This window comes from Sipha flava, unplaced genomic scaffold (assembly GCF_003268045.1).
Source record: "Sipha flava isolate LNK unplaced genomic scaffold, YSA_version1 79_pilon_pilon, whole genome shotgun sequence".
NCBI classification, from domain to species: domain Eukaryota; kingdom Metazoa; phylum Arthropoda; class Insecta; order Hemiptera; family Aphididae; genus Sipha; species Sipha flava.
The window spans coordinates 562,299-586,957 of NW_020273620.1; the positions used below are offsets into that span (position 1 = coordinate 562,299).

Consider the following 24,659-nt stretch of genomic DNA (forward strand, 5'->3'; position numbering starts at 1 on the left):
ACCTACTTCTCACAAAATATATTTTCTTCAATACACGGAAAAAGGTCTTTTATGTCTCAGCTTTATAAAATAACTCAACTTTGTATATCAATACCTGTTAGTGAAAATCTTTTTCCGAGTATTGTGACAAAATAAAATACTTTAAGAATCATCAATGTCAGAATATTATTATACGCGTCTGCAATCTACATGAAAATATGAAATACAAACAGTACGAAAAATAATAATTGAACAAAACCCCGAGGTAAAGATTGCGAAAATAATTTATAACTATAACAAATTCAGAAGAAAATTTAAAATCCAATTAGAAGCGACTTCGTACAAATTTCACTGTAGTTGGTTTAATTAAAATTAAATAAATAGATGCTGATTTATAGAACCGTATTTGTGATTTCTATCGTTGTACACATACAGTCTTTGTGACAGTACGATGTACCTACACAGACAAAATGCGCATTCGACAATCATACCAGACAATCCAATTAAAACTTAATCAACTAAATCAACTAGTATATAAGTGTCATACACAAATTATGGTGACGCCTTTCTAAAATGCAACATAGGAATAAACGAATACAGACTACGCGATGTGGAACGAGATAATACATTTGATCAGAATCAAATGTTTTATTCCCAGTGGAAGGAACTTTTAAATGTATAATATTATCTCTGATTTACGGGTAAAAACGACACAATTCAAAAAATATATCGTATGTATAGTGTAAATCCTCGTATATAATTTCAGTTTTAAAGCAAACACGTCAGCTCATTAATAACAGTATTATAACACATATGTGCATGCATATTATTATACGTAATGCGACGAATAAAATCACGAATGCAAAGTGCTAATGATTAATGCATGATATTTACAGCTGTATTATATTGAAAACATATCATAATGGAATCCGAAAATAATTTCCTCGGTACTAAACGACTTGACAAATATACAAAAAAAATCCACAACATATTTGCTTTAAAATAACACATGATTTTATCAAATTTTTCCTAACTCAAAGTTTTAAAATTTAAACAATTTAAACCCTAAATTATTAAACAAAGCATAATTTTATAATGATTTTAAAAATTAAGTATATTTTAAAAATTGTTCCAAATATTATTACATATATAAAATCCGATATCATGATCAGGTTATTAATACATAAAGTTAGTATATTAATAATTACAAAATAAATAGCACTCTTCGGGTCAAATAATTTGATAAAATTTATTCGCGTAATTAATGTTTAATTATAAAAATATAGCACATCATAAATCCTACTCAGATATTTACTTATTCTATTTATATATAAAATACAAAAAATACATAATATCATCCCGTTACGTTCTATAATAATTATATTAAAATATAATTATTATATACTAAAATTATTTAATTTTAATATTTTCAGCTTTTGAATTATACGAGTACACAATATTTTAGATCTTTAAATTTTATTATAATCTGAAGCAGCATATGTATTAACAGGTATAATTTTTTCTGTATATCTGCCAAGAAAGATTAACTGATTTCTCACAGAATCCAAAATGAAAAATACATATTAACTTATTTACATATTACACATCTATATTCATATTGCACAGTGCGTTTTAAGCTTCTTTATAATTGAATAATAGTTGTTCTGGGAGGCAGTAATATTTTTAATGATGAATTTATGTACGCAATATCTCCAAATATTTACAGGTTTATTTACACGTTTATCTATACATACCTACACGTGTATTAATCTATACTCGTACTCATTTGTCAGTTTATCAATAATTTTTCAATTTACTTTACCTAAGTACATACATTTATAACTATTAAATACAAATACTAGGCTTTAATGATAGGTGGCTCCAACCCTAGCATTTGTATAGTGATAGGAAATTAAATTGAGAACTGTGCTTTCCACACCACCTAGTTAGCATTGGTTAGTCGTTATCACCATTTTATACATTAATATTACAGAAATAAAATCTGTACACAGAAGAATAGTGACGAATATTTTTATATTTACTTTTACCTTATTATTAGGTACTACATGACATTATACTTAATACAGTACCTCACATACTGTAATATAATAGTTTGCCAATAATAAATAAGAATAAAACATTTTTCAAGATGTCATTAATAAAAAATAAAGCGATAATTTAAATTTAAACTAAAAATTGTAACTACGGTTGATAGGAATATGCTTGGTGACAGGTGAGGGGGCTAAAATTTAATTTAAAAGACAGCCCCTTAAATTACTTCCTAGTTAAGCCTACGGTAATATATAATAGTAATAACGTACTTGTTCAACCGATAAAATCATTATTATATATAATAATGCACCATACAAATATACAATGTGAAAATAGATGAAAAATCAATTTTCGTTCATACATATTTTCAATGACATAATAATAATTACCTATCAGTAGGTAAAAACTAAACTAAAAACTAAAAAAAAAACTAACTAACTAGTTAGGTACCTATTCTATACAAATCGTTTATAATGGACGAAATTTGAAGTGAACATGACTATGTTATGCATTTTAAATTAGTCAATGGCGATGTATGATTATTTTGTAGACGGTGATTATTTTCCAAGAACGAACAGTGTTGTGTTTAACAAACACAATGATCCATTCGGATTACAAAACTAATAATATGTGATATAATGACGTAAACTACCGTTATAGCATGTACTTGAAATGTTCATATTTTCTCGGAATATTCAACGTAGATGTTTAATTATAACTTAAAACAAACGTTACAATGAGTTCACATTATGTGTCGATTGACGGTTCAAACGTTGGCTAAAATGTCGTGTAAATAAACTTTTAATGATTTCATCGTTTCAATCGAAAAATATTTAATACTTATAATAATATTGATTCTTTAGTCAGTAACTCCAAGGGCTAATGTTGTTAGTATGTCAATATAGGTCAATTCCGTGCGGGTAACTAAGGAACAATAAGTTTTAAATTGAAAATACAAATGAGGTTTATAAATGTTTTAACTTATATCTTAGGTGTACCATAAAAGTGGAAATAATTGGAAATATATTTCGGTTTATAAAGATGAAATAATATAAATGCATTAATAAGTCCTAAATCTTAATACCTACGTTTTATGAATGACGTAAGAGAAATTTGAGTCTTCGTACTCCGTAAATACGAATATTGACTGACTCTTAAGACGGTAATTACGTATTCGTATGTCGTTCCGTCTGTTTGCTAAAATCTCAAATTAGTTATTAATTTTAATTTACATGATTTTGTACAGTTTTACTGCAGTACAAGTGATTCAATCAATAGGTAGTTATTGTATACTTTTATTTTTATCAAAACTACAACACGATTTGCACAACTCGCAAAGTATTTTGGGACCATATTAAGACATTAATTATGATTTTATTTAAATAATTAGAATAATATCGTATTTAAGAAATAAAATAGAGAAAAAATGTTTAGTGACTTCAGAGAATATTTATATATTATATTTATATAAACCGAAAATGAATATCTTAGTTTTACCAGCACTTTGGCTTCGGAACTATTTGTTTTTCTGCGGTAAGCATCAATTCTACAACCAACCGTAGATAAAAATTCTTATTAAATGATAAAAAATTCATTGAAACGGCCATATTTAACGGAAAGTTTAGAGGACACGATGTTCCATTTTCACACATTCTAATGATATCCACCGACGTGCCAATTCCGTTCAAACGTTTAAAAATTACGATTTCCAATGCGTTTGGTATTCGCCATGATTATAAATAAGTTACAAGGATAAATAATCATCATATACGAATTGAATCTAGAAAATTCAAAATTTTCACATGAACGATGTAGGTTACGAGCTCACGTATTGGAAGACTACTTCATTTATGCACCTATGAGATTAACAAAAAACATTAATAACAATATAGCATTAAGATAAACACAAAATAAATAAGATATTTAATCAACATTTATTTCTACAATGTATTTAAAATGTCATAATTACGTGTACATAATGAATATCTATAAACTGTATGTGTACAATATGTATACAAAATATTGCTTTAACAAACGGTTAAAACTGTTTATTTTACTTCAGATCAGAAAGGTATAGATAATTAAAGCTTTTAATAATACGATTTTTATTCTAAAATATTTTCAATAGAAATTTTACCTGTAGGAACAAAATACAATTATATAATTGATGGTTAATATACTTATTATGTACCGAATTGCGTTAAATTCAATTTATTCAACAAAAAAAGATTATAACCTAAAACCGAGAAAATCACATGTACAGTGTACTTGAATAAATAGGAACCTAGTATATACCATGAGCTACAGTACCTACACAACGGTTACAATTTAAATTAATATCTTTCAAAAATCTAGAATGTAATTATCGCGTAGTATGAATATAGGTATACAATTTTCTAATTTTAAATTCATAAAACAAAAACATAATAAATTGTCATTATAGGTACCTGCTCTACCTTATGAAAATAATGTTTTTTTTTTTATTTATTAATTAATCAGTTTTAGCTTTTGTTATCATCTACATTTAGAGTACCTATATATACTATTGTTATTGTTATAACAATAATAATAATTTTAGCGTACCTAATTGGAAAAGTCGGTTGTTGCCTTTTGTTAGTGCGAGTGTGAATGACGGTAACTTCGATGTAATCAAAGGAAACTATTTAAAATTTCAATGAACGTGGCATATTAAGAAGTTTAAGATAGTACACAGATTCCTCTTCTCTGATATTATTCACTAATTTTTCATAATTGTCTACGAAATGCATAAAAACCATTATTATGAAAATCGTATTTCAAATGTTTTAAATAGTTTAGTAATACTTTAATTAAATTTCATACCATGTAATTAGTTCATATATTATTAATTTTGAGTTATTGCAAAATAGATATTTTATTGCCGGAGTATATTTAGTAATTGTTTCGCCATATTACGAGCTATAAACAATGATCGAAATGGCTCAAGATAAGTGGAAGGATGCCTTATAATTCAGATTTCCTGATATCATCAGGGACGGATTGGCAATTATTTTCGGCCCAAGAAATATGAAACAAACCAGCCCATGAACCGCAAATTAAACTATTTTACCTCTTCCCTCTCCCAAAAAAATGCTTTATTTTGCATCAATTTAAAAATTTGTTTAGTTTCACCCCTAAATTAGTAAAATCTACAATAACTTTACAATAATTATAACTATAATAGTTTTGGGTAAATCACATGATTAATCAGTTCCGACTTGAACTTGAAGTTAGATCTTAATGCGACTTTAAATATATATTTATAAATAAATATAATTTATCAAAACTATTTCCACTAGAATAATAAAAATTATATTCACAAAAAGGTTTAGTATAGAGTTTAATTTCAGACATTTAAGTGCTTTTTTATCTGAAATTTACATGCAAATTTATAAAACCAATGATTTATTCAAAACAAAATATACAATCTACACATCAAAGCATATTATAAATATGTTGATGACACTTTCGTTTCATTTAGAGGTTTAAATAGACAAGCAGAAAATTTAATTAAATATATAAAATAAAATAAAAAAAAAACATTCAATTTAAACTCGAAATATAAATAAATAATAAATTTAATTTCTTATATCGTACTGTTTCCATAGTATATTTGAATTTTATTATTTATACAAAACCTACACAAAATGATGCTATAATACTACATGATTCTAATCACCCTTATTTTCAAAAGATATAATTTTTTAATTTCAATATTCTATAAACTTGAACATAATCCATTAAATAAGTATAATTATCAGCACAAACTCAATATTATCTATAATATAGCCGATAAAATAATTTCAATTTAAATATTATTAAAAATATTCATAAACGTATTAAAGAAAAAATAAAATACAACTCACCAATTAATGTAGTTAACTATTGTTATATGAAATATCAAAATAAAATAAATAAAAATTTCGTAAAAATTATAAACAATAATGCAAATAATGTAAAAAAAAATTTTAAAATCCCACTTATTTTAAAAATTCTGGTACATATAAACAGTTTCAATTGTAATATATTTTATATAGGTAAAACAAATAAAAATTTTAAAATAAGATAAAATTAACACATTTCTGAATTAAAATAAATTGCCCTTAATTCAAATATTGCAATATATGTTTAAGAAAATAATCATAATAAACATTTTGATATCAATACAGATTTAGAATTATTAAATAATAAAAATAACATTTACATTAATTCAGTTTTTAGAAAAATTAAACATGTACAATATAATAAAAGAAAGTAGTTATAATATTTTAAATGTACAAACCAATTTTAACAATAATATCTTTAAACAGCACATTTTAAATAATAATAAATAATAATATTCAATTTTTTTAAATTTCTTAATATAAAACAAGACATATGTCTAATAAGAACTCATTTCCAATCTTTGGTATCTTTGGTCTTAAAAATAAATTATCTCCATATAAAACAACCAATTTTTCTTAATCTAACCATCCTTATTTTTTGGTATTCAGTCGTGATTTTATTGAATTTGTACATATCTGATGATGTATTTTTAATTTGAAACAGTTGTAATATACACATATAACTAAACTCCAAGCTAAGCATTTATTTATTTTTATAATTTAACTATTTGTTTATTTATTTATATATTAGTTACATTTTACTTTAAAATTTTTATTTAATATTATGTATTTGTATATGCAAATTAAATTTAATATTTGTAAAATATCTACTAATTTTACAATCAGTAGTCTAATTTACTTTTTGACTTATCACTGAAACCATCACAATAAAAATGATAACATGATATTAATAACTTACTACTTATGTTTAATAAATAAACATTCATTAAATTTGAATAGTTTGTTATATTTTCGGTAATTTAATAAAGAAATAATTGTAAACAAAAATAGCATTGATTTAGGTACAATCAATTGTCAACATTGTATAGGAAATACTGTTACGAGATTATTTAGTGAATATACTGAATATACTTTATATAATATTAAGATCAAGTAAAAAAAAAAAAAAGTAATAATTCTTAGTCGGAGTCTAAAATGATTCATGTGAAATAATTTAAATAAAAAATTTAATTTTGAAATATTTCACCACATACTGAAACTTAATTATTTTTCTATTATTGGTATTATTTAATTATATATTCGAAAAAAAAAAGGGCCTCACTGAGCATTATAATGTTTATAGTGAAACTTAGTTTAATTTCCTATAAAACATAAGCATATTTAATATTTTTAAAAAAGCATATAATTAAGTATAAATATAACACTTAAGGAGTTAATTCTTTATAATCATAATCATAGCATTATAACTGTATTACAAGAAATCTGTACCTGATTTATTTTTATACAATTATAATTAGGTATTACTAAAAAGTTACAAATTTAATAATGCAAAATCATTATTATTAGTCATATAAGTTATTACTGTTCAAACGTTAATCAAATTAAGTCTAGACATGAGTAAATATAATGCTAAATACTTCTTAAGTATTTCGATAGTATGAAAAAACATAATAAATCTATTATAATTATGTAATTATTACAATTTATAACAATAAAAAATTTAACTCGTAAACTAAACCACATTTTTAACATTTTAACACTTTAACACAATAAATGAAATATCAAAAAAAACCATTATTTTGGGTTATTAGTGATTGTTCTACCCATTATTATAAATATGAAAAAAAAAATAGAAATTTGTGTAAAAAAAAACTTATTTAAAAAATGAAAAATAAACTTCATTAAAATACTGAAATATTTCAAACATTTAAAAGAATAATTCATCGTATTAAAAATTATTTAAATGTTAGATGTTTTATTAACATGAATTTAACTTATATTTTATGATTTATACTAATTAAAACAATAAAAAAATTCATATATATAAACTATAGAAATCATATTATTTGTTTAATTTATTAATGAGATCATACAATGTGTAATAATAATATATTTAAGTCAATTAATTTTAATTACTTAAATACTCGGAAATATTTTATATTTTAAACAATAGATGTTATATTAACATGAATTTAACTTTTATTTTAAGATTTATATTAATTAAAACAATAAAAAACAATAAAAATATATATAAACTATAGAAATCATATAATTTGTTCAATTTATTAATGAGATCATACAATTTATAATAATAATATATATTAATCAATTAATCTAAATTACTTTCTTTAAGTCTTAAAATAATACTGATATATAAACAATCATAAAATATATAAAAATTCACTCAACTTTTTTAGTTGTTAAGTGAATTTAAATAAAAATAATTAATTTATTTAAGTAAAATGGTTACATTTATATATTTCACTTAAATAAATGAATTAATTAAAGATTAAATATCGGATTACAGATCTTTAAAATGTATGAATATTAGTTAATGTTGAACAAAACTTTCATTAAAATCCTTGTTATCAGTAACACGATTGGCTGCTAAAGTATCTCTGAACTCATAAGACCAAAACCCATTAAAATCAATTAAAATATTTATAAATATATGTCCCATCCCACTTTCAATAATATCTTTTAAAGTTATTTTAATAGGATCTTTAGGTTTAATCATATCAAAAATTTCATCTTTTATATCATCTAATGAAACCATTTGTCTTTGTTCTTGCGGTAATCTCTCAGCAACAGCCTGTAAAAGTAATAAAATATCTCATTTTTATTTATATATTAAACATAATACACAACTAATTCCAATACAAGTCAAATATCAATATAAAGATATAAATTTTATACAAAATATTTGATATTTAATGTAAATATACATTATTATAGTAATTTAGAACAAATTAAAAAGTATTAATTGTATATTATACAAAAACATTTATTTCATTGAATAAATTCTATATTTTTATTTTAATTTTAATTAGCAGAAAATATTTTTTCTGTATAGTATTAAACTATTGAAATTTAAATAACAACTATTTAGAGAATAAAGAAAAATATAACATCAAATATGTTATTATAAATATAAATAAAACAAATTAAATGTCGAAAATTCAGTAAATAATAACCTTAATAAATAAACCTTCTGGCATTCATAAACTGTCTTAGTATTTGGGTTATAATTTTTATACTAATTAAAATGTGTAAGATATCATTTATATGTTTTTACATATATATTATGTTATATAAGACATTACCCGAGAAAAATAGTTAATAGTGAATGCATCCAAATATCCTTGATTTTTTATATCCAAAAATCTGAATAAATATCGTAATGCTTGAGGTTCATGACGATTTTCTATGGCCAAAACAAAGTTCAAATAACCTTTATAGTCCATTTCACCATCATATGTAAATGAATCTTGGAACACTCTATCAAGGAACACTGAAGTAAGAGAACCTGATTTATACCTATACAGAATTATAGAATTGAAACATAATTTATAGATATAATATAATATGAAGGATTATTCCTTAATTTATAAATTAATGTATACCCAGCTATTTCTTGTCGACTCAACAAACCATTATGATCTTTGTCTAATTCTAAGTATGATGAATAAATATGAATAGCTGATGGAACAGAAAACCAATTTTTTTTCTGTTGTTCTTTACTCCATGATTCTTCACGAAGCTAAATAAAAATAAAAATAATCTATTAGATTTTATTTATTTATTTATCAAAATATTTTTAAAAAAATGTCAACTTTAATTAAATTTATGATACATAATTAATTTGACTAAACATATACCTCTAATAGTTCATCCAGAAAACCACAAGATAAAATGTCCAAAATTCGTATTTTACCAGTACGCAGAGAGTCCAGGTAAAAAAAAAATTTTCTTACAACCATGCATGCATAAAAAGAATAAAACATTTTTTCAAGTTTCTTCAATTGTGTTAATGTAGGTATGAGATCTAAAATATAAGCTTCAAAATCCTAAAATTAATTCAATATTTTATATTTATAAAGGTACATTATATTAACTTTAGATTGATAGAGTAACATTTAAAATTTAAAATATAATTACCGCCTCACTTAGATAACCAAAGCCACTTGAATCATATTGAGAGAGTCCATTTCTAGTTTGATCAATCCATATTTTCTTCATTATATAGTTAAAAAATGTATCAATGGATAAATAACCTTTGAATTTATTGTCTTGTAATTCAAGAAATATACTAGGTCTGAAAAATAATCTAAAATACATAATGTGTGAATAGTTTAATAATTATAAAGGAGAAATTATCACATGTATACTTAGTATGAAAATATTACATTTTCAAATACATTTCATAAAAACCATATAAATAATAATATTTAGTGCAAATCTATTGTTAAGTTAATAATATTATTAAAATTAATTTGAAAGTAATAAATAATTAACATAATCTAACCTATAACAATATTGAAAAAATGAGTTCTGGTAATTTTTTGTAATTTTGTTTTTATTTTATTTTACACTGCAATAATTTTTCTGCTTATAAATTATATTTTTAATCATTTTTACAATACTTTCTTAGTTTAATTTTTAATTACTTCATAGAAATTTGATCAAATTAAATTTAAAATTAAAAAAAACTAACAACAAACCAACATATAAGTATTTATAGTTATTTAAACTACTGATGTTATTATTACTTGTATTTGTCATTTAACTTTTGTTTGACTTCATTAAAGTTTGAATAATTTAAGTATTGTTTATGATTATAATGATTCAATGATGTTTGATGTTCTTGAAGCAATGTCCACATGTACTAAAAAAATAAAATTTAATATTTCTATAATAACATAATTTCAACATGCAAAAATAAATTTAATTTTATCAACAAAATAAACAATGTTGAGCCAAATATAGTTTAAATCAAAATAATTTTACTACAATTTAGTATAATACTTAGTTAGTAAGTTAGTTACTTAGTAAAAATATAATACTTTTAACTCATCACTAGTTAATAATCTTGAAAGTTCTCTTTCAAAAAATCGTCCACGAGCTTCAGATCTTAATTGAGCTTTAAAATGATTTATTTCTTCAGTAATTTGCTAAAAATAGAAGTTATTAATACATTTTTAAATTAATGTAATGATTTTAAAATAAATTTATCCATATTCAACATAATTAATAAAAAACTAACAATTATTTTTCATCTATCATACATGTTTTAGTAAATGAATAAAACATTTAATGTTGCAATAAGTGAAATATGTATCAAAATAAAATAACATGTTATGACATATTAGTATACCAACCAAAAATCAAAAGCAAAATAAGGTATATACAAATTTTACTAGTAAAATTTAAAAACATTAATGTTATTCTTATTAAAATATGCAACTGTGAAATTTTTACTAGTTAATGACTAATATTAAAGGTCCTCAAAATAAAAAAATAAAAATAAAACTATAAATCTTAAAATATAATTTATTACTGCTTTAATCCAAATAGTGATACTATATTAGAATTAATAATTAATTCCTAAATTATCTATATGTATAGTTTTATTATACATACAGGTTTATAGAACACAGGTAAATCACAATTTGATAATCTTTTCAAAATGACAATTCTGGTCTCATCTCGTTGCATGGCTTCTATGAAACATTCTTCTTCATTTTTATTTTTATTGAAAGTTTCAACTAAAATTTTTTTTATAATAATTAACAATTTTTAACAATGTCTATGAATAGTTTTTTTAATAATATTAATAATAATACGAGTATATATAACATATAAATTATAAAAAAATATGAATTTTTAAAAACATACTTTTTAGTTTATTGAATCCTTCTTTCAAACAATTTTCGAAGTTGAAATTCATTGTTAACTTATTTGAACAATACTTTATTATTACTTTTAATTAAATGTTGAATGATAGTATGGTTGAAAATAGTTTACACACATGACTGAAATCATAAAATTTATTTGAATAAGTAAAGGTTGCAATTTTTAAATTTTTTAAATATATAATTAAAAATGGTTTTAAAGTTTTATTTTATAACTTATATCTCTCCTTGTTCAACGATATTTTTAGTAATTTTCAAAAGGTAAAATAGAATTTATAAGTTTTCTCGAGTTTAAAATATGAGTATATCAGAACAATTAAAACCACTTATAATATAATTATAAGGAGATACTAAACACATACATCTATCTACTTGTAATCAGTGGTGCAACTAGGGGTAAGGTTTGGGGATTGAAAACACCCCCCCCCCCCCCGGAAATTTATCTAAGATTTTTAAAAATTCTACGTAGGAAAAAAAATGGTTTATCTTGAATATGCAAAACGGCTGATTGATATAAAATATGAATATTATTCATAATATAATAAATAAAAATAATAACATGACGTTTGGTAACATTCCGATCAACTTTAAAACATCAATAACCTTGCTACTACGATTTGTCAATAGTCGATTGTATAATGCTTTTTTTTTGTAGTATCACAATATGAAATAGAAGTTAAAAAATTTAATTTTTAATTTAAATATTTTACTCATAAACCTAACTTAATCAAACTTTCTTATCCCAGCTAAACACCTGCTTATTTTTTCTAAATTCACAACCCCCTCCCTCAAAAAAAAAAAAAAAACCAATTCTGATTGCGCCACTGCTTGTAATTATTAAAATTATTAATTTTACTATTTAAATATTGCTCTATACTCTATCATTTTTTAACAAAATACATTTAATTATTATCTATTCTTAAATAAAGATAATAAATGGATAGGTACCTCAAATACTATTTAATTAACCTAAATAATGTTTTGTATAACATCTTTGGTATCATAAACACCAAGGATTTATTTTGCAAAATAGGTGCACAAAGTTTTTTATCTCTATGTCACTAAGCATACATATTTCAAATTAGTGAAAATGGTATTTTTCTGGTTATTGATTACTTCGTTTAATATGTGTGTATATTAATGGTTGTATACATATTTTTATGATAAAACTATTACATTATAATACAATAAAGGTAAATTGTTTAAATTATTTTAACTATTTATTTATTATCTACTTTTACTTAAATTTATTAAATTTATAGGTCATTATCAGAAATGAATAAATTACAATCAAATGATTTAAGCATAGTTGTTTATATTCAATATGTAGTTGGTTTTGAACTACTAGAACAAGAAATTGAAATTGAAACAACGATTCTAAATAAAACTCAAAAAAGTCGACCCATTGCTGCAAATCGAAATAGGATAAATATCGGAGAAGAATTTATATGGAAAGTCGATAAAAATAGATTAAAACAATGCCGAACAACAAATGAAATGGTTAAAATTGAATGCTTTACAACACTGAACATTTGTTATGGAAATGTTTACCGAAGAAAAAGAATCGGACATGTAATAATTAAACTAAAAGAATTTCAAATAATAGGACGTGATTGGGACCAAAGTATATCTGTTAGAGGTTTTAAACTTCGAGGTACAAATAGCTACTATGAACTAGGACTTATTTTAATAATTCAAGAAGATATGGAGTTAGAAAATTGTGGAAAATATAAAAATGTCATAGAAATTAGTAAAAATAAAAGTAAATTTAAAAATGAAAGGCAATTGGTAGAGCCTAAGAAACAAGGTAATAAAACATTTTTTAAATATGTAGTCTAGTTATGTAATCTATATTAATTTATCTATATGTTATTCAAACCGACTTTAGGATTGTTCACCTATAATTATATATACATTTAAAAGAACAAATTTTAAAAATTTATTTTATTATTTGAAAGTTAATTTTGTCACATATTTTAACCACATAAAGTCTTGTAACCTACATGAGATTATGAACAGTTAATTTTGATTATATAAAATATTTTGAAAATTCTTAAGTTAGTTTTAAAAAAAAGTATAGTATATTTCATTTTTGTAGGGTAAATTAAACAATAACCATGCATTCTTAAATAAGTTAATTGGATTAATTCTTGGTTGGTTAGTTGGTAAAATATTATTTTTTATTTTTTATTTAAAAAGATAATAATTTTTAAATTTTGTTATACAGTATAAATAGTTATAAAATATTATACAAACATACTTCATCATTTTTTAACAAAGGAAATTTATATACAATAATCAATACTTATTATAAAAATATTTACTTATAGATTTATCCAAAAATAAAAATAGATCAAGAAACTCAACAAATAAAGAAAACAGAAACATATATAAATTACAAAAAGAACCAAATAAAATGCACGAAAAAAATAATAGCCAATTTAGCGATATTTTAAATGAACAAGAATTACATCATGACACAAGTAATAAATGTCAATATTTTTTAAACACATTAAATATTAAGGATTGTAAACATAAACTACCATTGAAAAAAGAAGTGCAAAATGAGCCAAGTTCTATAAAAAAAAAAAATGAACGGACAATAAAAGAGAGCCGAGAATCTTCAAAAATAAATGAGTATAATGAATGTAAATTTAGTGAATTATTACTAACTTGCTTGAAATACACTGAAAAATCTACAAAAATTATGAAACAAATAAAGAAAGATTTGGATAATGATAATCCTAAAAAATATTCTAGCAATTCAATGTCCAATTCAACTAATTCAAGTACTCAATCTGAAAATGACTTAGAAATACCATTTATTATGATACAAGAAATTAAAAAAAAACTCAATGAACTAAAACAATATATGATTAATAGAAATGAAAATATTAAATGTAATAAAACTAAGCGCATTCAAGAAATGTCAAATCTAAAGAATACAAATTACAATCTCTCTGAACTATGTGATGTTTTGAAAAAGGCTATTGAAAGTGGTAATTAATCAACAGAACTACAATTATACAAAAATATTTTTATAAAAATTAAATAAATTGACTGTTACAATATAATAAAGTAAATTTTGAATTTATTAGATATTGTTCATTTTCTATCAAACATAATTAATTTGAAAATGAATTCTTGATTTATGTACAAACATATTAGTCAAATAAATATACCATATAATACATATATTTCAAAAGCTTTGAATATTCAAATAAATTTTTAAATAAATTTTTAATTTTTTAACCATTTATAAGTTACAAAGTTAAATATAAAGATAGATAAAAATAATTTATTGGCAAGTAAGATATACAAAATAAATACAAAAGTAATTACATTAAATAAAAATTGGCCTAATTCACCACTGAGATAGTACATATATAGTAGGTGATATATAGATACATATTTTAATAATATATAGTAAGTCCATTTTAGAGTTGTTTGTTACTTTAAACCATTATATGAATTAATTAAGTTATTAACAATATGTTAAGTTGAATACTTAATCAAATGAAATAATTTCTAGAATTATAATATAAGTACAGAGAGTAATTTATAAATTATTTAGGCACCAATTAATCCATTCTGAACATATATTTTTAGCATTTATAAGAAACCACATTTTAAAATGGTTTTAATATGAATTTTAATTGAATTATCAGCCAATTTTGACTTATTGTTTTGTCATTATTTACAAACTAATAATTCTATCAATTTCCATATTAAAAATCTTTAAGAATTATCGGTAAAAGTGTCTACCTATTTCATCACATATCAGTTAAAACAAAATAAAAACACGAAATACTTTTACACTTAATAGGAATTTTTGAACAAGCAAAAGTAAATAGTAGTGGTAAATTAGTAATTATTAAATATCTAATAAAATCATTGTATCAAGTTAAACATAATAGAATTGCTAAAAGTCAAACTATTTACACACTTACCAAAGTATATTTGTGTATGGTAAATCTTTAATTTGGATTGTAGAAATGAGTTTTCTATTGACAGTCTTGCATGATTGTGTTGAAATAACATCACACTCAGCACATTAGAGAATGGTTCAATACATTTGAAAATATAATAATTTCATAATGTTTTTAAAAACTGATTCAGATGTCAACCCACTTTGTTCTTCACTAGTTCAGCAACGGACCACTAAAACATTCACTGATAGTTAAGAAAAAAAAAAAAAAAAACCAAAATAACCACTCACTTAAGATGTTTCGCACCGTAGTACATACATATCAAACAAGTGAACTGTCTACCATTAGTATTCTTCCACAAAGCGTAGTGAGCGTACAGTTATGATTTTAATTGTTCATCACAGACGTGTACAATATATACAATGTGTATTGTTACACTCGTAGCTAAATGAAAAACAAAAAAATAACAATATTCATATATCTGTGTTTTTCAATAAAGACGTTCGCAAGACACTATCACTGTTCGCGTTATCAGTTGTAGTGATCGAATAACGTTTGCTTATTATTATTTGCGTCGGTTGTATTATCCGTTGCACCGCGTTCTGATGTCGGGTTTACACTCGAGCGCTCAGTACCAATCATTAACACTTGTCACTGGCACTGTAAACACTCGGTACCTGCGCACCTTGCGTTTAGCGTTCACACGGCACTCGCACTAATCTTTTAGTGTTTTACGTACAAGGCGTACGGTATCGGTGGATGTAGTTGTACCGTTGATTTTAGAATTTATACATAAATATTCTAAAGTCAATGGTATTACTAGTAAACACTAAATACTGTGGTCGGGCGGTCACACGTTGCGAGTTATAGTAGAGTCGTGTTGGGGGTAAACTACTTGCCGTTAATAAATATAATTGCACACAATTGAACCGTTCACTCGCACTCGCGGTCTTACGAATACTTGGCATCCACGTTTACCCATGTGGTACCACCTGACTGATAAATGACGCCATATGTTCTATGCAATGCTGAACGTTCGCACGGACGGTACTGTTGTTGCGTTCTTCTCGGCGTACGAGAATTTCACGGATTGCGTTCTAAAGCGATTACAATAAAACATAAACGGCACGTCGGTGCGACTAGATAAACTACCACACGAAATGTGCAACTTGATTGCTCGAGTGTTGTGTAGGTAATTAATATTGTTTTCGTTTTTTTTTTTTTTTTTTTTTTTTTTTTTTTTTTTAAGTCCCGATCAGTATGAGATTGTGAACATTACAATATAGTGTATGGTTATTATCAAAAGAACTGTCCCACGACGAAACAGTTCGGAGCTAAATAATGTTTTGTTTTCAACGAGTACCTATCGTTTCCAGACCGATTCTGTATACGAAAGAGCCTGTCGAAGACAGGTTTCACCGCGTTAGTCCAAAGGACTCACATGAAACATCTACGTTCGGAATTAGCTAAGAAAAAAAACAGCGAGGATAGTATTTGGTTTACAAAATATACCAACTCTCATCTCTCATGATGGTTTCTCATCTCTTTTTCAAAAAATCTAATTTGTTCCCGAACGGTTAATATTCTATGTAATCATACTCGTACTTTTCGAATAAAAATATTAGGATATTATCTAAATTCTCGAAGTATTTGTAAATTAAACGATATCCGATTGTTTGTTCCTTAACATTACATTAATATGGCTTAATAGCAGTGTGTTAAATAATGGATAATTTGTTTCAATTAAAGCTCTTGAAATCGAAAGTGAATTAAGATTCACGTGATCGCTTGTTTTTTGTTCACGTGTACTTAAATCAAAAAATCGTTGACTTCAATTCATGTGTAATTAATTATAAAATCATGAATATTTACTTTATGTATACTTCTGACAAAAACCAAACACTAAAAACTAAAAATATCTATACCTACTATTCTAAAAATAAATGTTTCATAAACAGTGTGATCGTTAAATGACGAGATGGGTGTATTAATATATATACTGCGCACACAACAGCAATGTAATATTTCTACGAATAGTATGAAGTTCTTAGAGCTAAATGCAAATATTTATCTAAGAAAAGTTATAAGGATCATTTATATAGTACCCAATTCAGCTAACGGTCTAATTGAAAAAAAATCTGGAATTATATTAAAACTCATAGTTCCAATTAGTTTTTACTTAAAGTTATGGTGTATGATAATATTAATTATCTATGTTGATAAACCGTTTCAGTGGCGTAGCAAGGGTATGGTTATGGTGAACTGTGCCTACGCCAAGGGCGTGAATTTCAAAGAAGTGCATGATTTTGCAAAAGTCATATATTTATCCTACAATCAAATTGAAATTTTTCTATTATAATTTTTGTAATATGTAGATTTTCGCTAATTGTATACACTGTGTGTGAATTTAATGATGAAATTATGAAACTAGCACAAGGTAATTTATATAAAATAAAATTTCATATGAAAAAATTATCAATGAATTTATCAGTCATAAAGCGAGAAAGCAAATTTTCCAAGTTTAAAATTAATACTGTACCTAATAATAACTAATAAATATAAATTGTATTCTTAAAAAATTAGTAAAATTAAAGGTTAAAATAAATATCATAAATCAAATTTTTAATTGATTAAAAGGCGTTTTTTTATGTTTTCCAGGAGCGCTAAAGAATCTTCCTATAGTATACGCCACTGAACCGTATTACATACTACAAATATGTTCACTAAATACTTTTCAATATTTTATTCAGTCTCACAATTTAGCAGTATATCATATACCTACCATACATATACATTATGACACTAACATTTATCTAAATATTTCGGATATATCTATTACACTAATTAATGTTTATGAAGCTTTAGGATCAATTCGCCATAATACAAATTCTGGTCCAGATTTATTACCTACCTCTTATAATATTTCAAAAATTCCATAATTCACTTGCACATCCTGTTAATCTTCTTTTTAATTTTTCTTTTTTATCCGGTACTTATCTACTTCTTTGGCAAACGAGTTTTATAAATACCATATTTAAGCCTTGGAATAAATCATTTACTATTAATTAGTAGGTAGTTCTCTATATCATGCCTTGAATCTTATTTTAGTGGTAGAACTCGGTGTCTAAAATTGGATACTAATATATCTCAAAGGTTTTCAATTCATTCTTTTGTACCTTAAGGAAGATATTTATTATTTCTAATGTTTTTTAATGATATAAAATCTGTTTTTATTCACTGTAAATGTTCTTTATTTGTGAATAATTTAAAACTATATTCAACTATTCCATCAGCGTAATTCTGGAAAAATATCAGATATTGCAAAAGTTATTCAGGGTGCACAAACTCGTGGGGACAAAGTCCCCACTTCCCCAATATTATAAAATAATGTTTTAATATAATCATATTATTATATTCTATTAATATAAAATACATTATAAATCTATATAATTCTTCTTATATACAAATACATATTATTAAAATCTATAAATTTAAATTTTTTATAATTAATACTCACATAATCTTTTATAATTATAATATAATAAATAATTACAACTATTTATAATTTTAAAATTGTAGCAGTATGTGTAGCAGTTGTTCTCTGTTTTAATGTATTTATAGTAATGATTAATACCTCTTAGTTATTACAATTTTTATTTTACTTTTTAGTACTTAATAACTAATACATTCATAACTTATATCATAAAATTACTCATAAGTATAAATGAATTCATAACTTGTATTATAAAAAAAATATAATAATAAACAATAGAATTTAAATGATAACAATTAAGTTTTAAAAATTATTAAACATTGAACGATGTGGTATTCTAGATGAGTCAATTGTTTTATGACTTCATCGTTATTAATATTTAACAATCTTTCACGTTCTATTTGTAAAATTCTTAAATGATTTAATCTAGATTTTCTATAGTATTTCTTAAATAGTTTTTTAAACGTCGTAGACAAGAAAAGCTTCTTTCGCATGCTGCTGAATTTGATAGTATAGTTCAAAAAGGTTTATATAATTTTGCCAATGTCGAAAACCCAACAGCATTATCGCCTGACCTTATATATTTTATTTAAGATTGTATAGTATTTTTTATTTGTTCATTTACTATTATATTTTGCCTACAGTTTAAAATATGTATGTCATTTTCTTTAAATCTTTCTTTCATATCACTTATTGTAGTAGGTATTAAAAACTTGGAAATATATGTTTATTTTATAATGATCTTTAACATTACAATTTTTATTTTGTTTTAAACTTTCACCAAGTTTTTTAGGAACTATTAGTTTTCTTCTTAGTATTGGGGAACATATTCTATTATCTATCCTCATAAAATTAGCTTTACTCCATATCATACCAAATTTATCTTCAAATCGCATATTAAAGAGTTCTTGAATAGTTTCTTCGGTTATATGAATTACTTCAAAATTTAAATAAAATAATTTAAAAAGTATGTTATGTTACATATCTTGGAAAACGAATTTGTCCATATTTTTCAATAGAACATAGTAACAATGTCAAAATATTTAGACTAAGTATTCACAAATAACCATTAAAAAACACGAAATTGATTAAAGTAAAATAAAACCAAAATTCACGAAGAAATAATATAATAAACCTTCACAAATAAATCAATATTATAAAATGACAAGAAATAAATAAAATAAACAGGGCCTGATTTAGGAGTTAGCCGCCAGTAGGCTAGATTTGATTTAGCGCCCTTACGACGGATCAGAGTAGGATAGGAGGACTGTAGAAAACGTACAAACTTCAAACTTTTTTTATTAAAAATAAAACGTGTTTTATATTTCAATATTTAATAAAATAATACACAAAAGCATGTAAAATGTTCAAATTATTATTGAAGTGATTATTATTCATTAAAAATTAAGTTTTTGTTTTACACTACACTTTTATATCAACAAAAAATTTTTTTCCCTTGATTATATCGTTGCGAAAGACTTTCAATAAACAAAAATGCAAGAACCTTTATTTCATCCTGGTGTAAAATATTGCCAGCTTTCGAAAGAGTGGTAATTGTATAGACTCTTCAAAATTATCGTATTTAACAAGAAATGATCGTAAAAAAAAATCCAATAGTTGGACGCGGAACTCACTCACAATCATAGCTTTTTCGATTTGATAATTATAATATTATCATCATAGTATAATATTGATAATAGTATAAACTAAAATTCCACTGACACTAGTGCAGTAGTGCACTGTAGGTACTTTGAAATCGAATACCTAATAATACGATGTATGGATAATAATATATAGTAATAATTGTATACACAATACACATCAACATATTATATAATCTCAATGGTATCTATTTTTGGAATTAATTTTATTTGTCCGTCTTATGTTTCCAAGAACCAATAACTTAGGGAAATGTAATTTGATTTATACATTTAGAACATATTGTTTTTTTTTTTTTTAGAAATATCAATAATAATCGATTGTAAAAACGTAGACGAGTAAATTTAAAAATTATTGTATTGAGTACGATCGCCATTCTTTACATTGGTGTGGAGTCACACAGGGAGCAGTATCAATGGCGTAAGAATACTCTAGCACCCCTGGAAAATTTAAAAAAAGTTACCTTTCTAACCAATTAAAATACGATGTCATGATATTTTTTTTAACTTTTAATTTTATTAATATTTTTAAGTATACAATTTATACTTATAAGTTATTATTACAGTGTTAATTTTAAATTTTGAAAATTTGCTTTTCTCGCTTTATGACTGGTAAATTCATCGATTTCATATGAAATTTTTTATTTAAATGCTTTTTTTTGATAATTTCATCATTAAATTCACACATAGTGTGTAAAAATAAATAACGTCTACATATTTCAAAAAATATAATGAAAAAATTTCGATTTAATTGTAAAATAAAAATACGATTTTTGCATAATTTTGCGCCCCTGGCGTAGGCATAGTTCGCCATACCCTTGCTACGCCACTGAGCAATATTATCGTATTTACCCACTAGAATTGTACCATTTGGCAACACTGTGAGGAATACTAAGTACAGTCCCAACAGAGTTTTATGCTATCAATAAAATAATAAATATTTAAGTAATATTAAAATGTTGTCGTCACTTGTTCGTCACTTAATAATAAACCTTTCACTGTAGTAAAATTAGAAATACCCAACATCGGCTACGATAAAACACAATTATTACGACATAGATATAATAAAACGTTATCGATAATATTTAATTTTCAATTGTATATTTATTATTTTCCCTCATATCCCATATAAGATTAATAATGAAAATTTAATAATATGTGTTGAGTGCAAAACATTGAGAGGAAATTTATCTTTATTTGAAGTATATTTTATGGAAACGTACTATGTACATTCGTAATAAAAATTATTTTTTGGCGCTCCCAATTTAAATTATTTTAACCAATTTAATAATTGGTTAATCAGGTACTGAAAATAAATTAAATACTGAAATTGGTAAAGCACGATTCCGTACGATTTTCCATGCAACGTTGCCATTTATTATTTATTATTATCAATTAATTTTTGTCATTTAAAAATAAAAAAATATAAACATTTAAAATATATAATTTGTAAATGGTTTAATAATTATAATTTGATACCTTGGTAATTAATACAAATACTTGATAAATATTTTATTATATTTCTATGATTTAAAATTTGTTATGTTCGGTTATTGTGTGATGTAATCGCTGTTTGTCGGCTAAGGCCATTTGATTCAAACGTCCTTTAGACACAGTTCTTATTTTCGTGCAAGTCTCTTCTTGTGTTTACTTTAGAACTGCTATAACCAAATGAACTGAAGGGTGTGGACTCTGAAACTGGGCATTATATGTTCTATGGAAACTCTCAGATCCATTTGTTGTACTTTAAAATACATAGTAAAATAAATAAATAAATGAAAACAAAACGTTTATATAAGATTAATGTAATTATATGATAAAACTGATCGACCGGTATATCGCAGACGATTACAGAGTCGATCATGTTAAAATTTATTTTTAGGCCACGCGCATAAAAATTAATCCTAGTGGTTATGAACAAATTGGCGATACGATTTATCTGAATATTTTTTATCTTTTACTCTAGTTTAAAATACTTTATGTATATTTATATTATACACTTTAAGCAAGTATGTTTCTTAATAATTATAATTATTTAATAATAAGAAAAAATTTTCCAAGAAATTCATATATAGTTATATATTATTATACATACCGAGAATTTTCCGATGGCTCTTGAGCCCAAATTTTCGGTGGAAATAAACAGTGATCTTCTACGTATGTTTTCAATATATAATCAGAAAATAAACATCCTATATTTAGGTTAGGACATAGAGATACAAGTTCAACGAATGCATTTTCGATTTCATGTGGTAATAGAAATGGGAACCCGAAAAATAGTTTTAACCATTTTCCTAACTCGTCGTCATTTGTATATGCTGTTCGGAGTCGCTGTTCAGAATTTATCTGTAAAGTTAATACGTTGAATATTAGCATTTTATAAAGAAATAATACATTTTAAGCATATTTACTTTTCGCCACCAACACTGCCCTAAATGAAATCGACATGCTTGAATTTCTACATTTGGGAACATCTCTCTACATGCTTCATGAGCACTTATCTCAAAGTCTAAATGTAACTTTCAAATAACAAGTCTTTTGACAATTAATTTTTCACTTAATTCTTGAAGAAATAACCACATGTCAATGCAGGTTTGTTTAGATTTATCAGGCAAGAAAAATTAAACCACGGTTATATAAAATCCATTTTGTAAACAATTAATTGTATAGAGCTGAATATAATGTTTCAGCGCGTAATTAAAAGTACCATCGGCAAAAAAATCTGATGAATTAATCATACATCTTAGATTTTGTTCTGTAGTTATACAAACGAATAATTTGTTATCGGGTACAAAAATAAATTGTTCATCTTTAAATTTAAGTACATCATTATTGTGCATACTTTTGAGTTGTTCAATTGATTCAATTAAAGATTTTGGAAAAGCCGGGTATATTTGTCGTCGTTTGTCATACATGGCTTTTCTGATTGACCGTATATCGCCTATGTTCAATTTCTTCTGAATTTACGCTTTTTAAGAGTTCTGTTCGAATTATTTTAATAGGTCGGATAGAAATAGATCCACTTGCCTTGCGTTTACAGTTTTCTCTTAGTACATATCTTTCGACACTTTGGACTGCATTTTTACAGTGATTATGTTCATTTGATGTTTGATGAATTCAATTTCTATTTGTCACAATGCAATAGCATAACACAATTTTTAAGAAGTACTTCTAAAACTATTACTTGATTAGTTTTAAATTCAAAATGTTTGATTTTTAAATTAAAATCGTTTGAATTATTTGTGATAAATAATTTACTGGTCCAATATACTGCGAATAGCTTTATAAATAGTTGGAAATGGTTGGTACTCATACTACTTTAAGAGATTGATTTTTCATTTCCTCAGGTATTAATAAATTAAGATCCGGCCCTGGTCATAATAACATCGATATTGTATTCAGTCTATTACAATTAATAAAAAATCTTAAACATTACAGTGCATTAACAAATACAATATTAATAAAATCAAAAAAAATCAATAAAACATGATACATTATTACATTATAATAATATAAATACAATTGAATCTGTAAGACGTATTTACCATTAAAAACTTTTTTATTTATGTTTTTCTATAACCATTGATTTTATAATATAATATATACAATATATAATGAAATCAATGCTATAATGTTATTATAATACAAATCTTCTGTGCTAATAGTGTTTTGTTTTTATTTCTGTATTTAATAATAGGTATTAACTTCAATCATTTTGATGGTTTGATGATGTTCTAAAAAACAGTAATATTATTTTGATTAGAATAATTAAT

General features: G+C 24.1%; 1 protein-coding gene and 2 pseudogenes across 1 annotated transcript; 1 reads left to right on the plus strand and 2 right to left on the minus strand.

The window, feature by feature from the left end:
• Positions 1–8,375: 8,375 nt before the first annotated feature.
• Positions 8,376–16,790, minus strand: LOC112692942 (serine/threonine-protein phosphatase 2A regulatory subunit B'' subunit gamma-like). Its single transcript, XM_025567764.1, has 12 exons — positions 16,256–16,790; positions 16,026–16,179; positions 15,757–15,967; positions 11,790–11,926; positions 11,535–11,659; positions 10,958–11,065; positions 10,664–10,779; positions 10,053–10,221; positions 9,773–9,961; positions 9,518–9,654; positions 9,218–9,431; positions 8,376–8,706 (listed from the first exon to the last, which is right to left on the minus strand). The coding sequence occupies exons 4-12, from the start codon at positions 11,839–11,841 to the stop codon at positions 8,446–8,448; spliced, it is 1,371 nt and encodes a 456-aa protein (XP_025423549.1). The 5' UTR covers positions 11,842–11,926; positions 15,757–15,967; positions 16,026–16,179; positions 16,256–16,790; the 3' UTR covers positions 8,376–8,445.
• Positions 13,082–14,813, plus strand: LOC112692924 (annotated as a pseudogene).
• Positions 16,791–22,495: 5,705 nt separating the features above from the next.
• LOC112693001 lies at positions 22,496–23,926 on the minus strand (annotated as a pseudogene).
• Between the last annotated feature and the right edge of the window lie 733 nt (positions 23,927–24,659).

Excerpts from the sequence above, each read along its gene's own strand:
- LOC112692942 (XM_025567764.1), bottom strand. The coding sequence starts at position 11,841 with ATGAATTTCAACTTCGAAAATTGTTTGAAAGAAGGATTCAATAAACTA. Across the intron at positions 9,962-10,052 it reads TTGGTTATCTAAGTGAGGCG|GATTTTGAAGCTTATATTTT; the intron begins GTAATTATATTT and ends AATTAATTTTAG. Across the intron at positions 9,432-9,517 it reads AGTCGACAAGAAATAGCTGG|GTATAAATCAGGTTCTCTTA; the intron begins GTATACATTAAT and ends AATTCTGTATAG.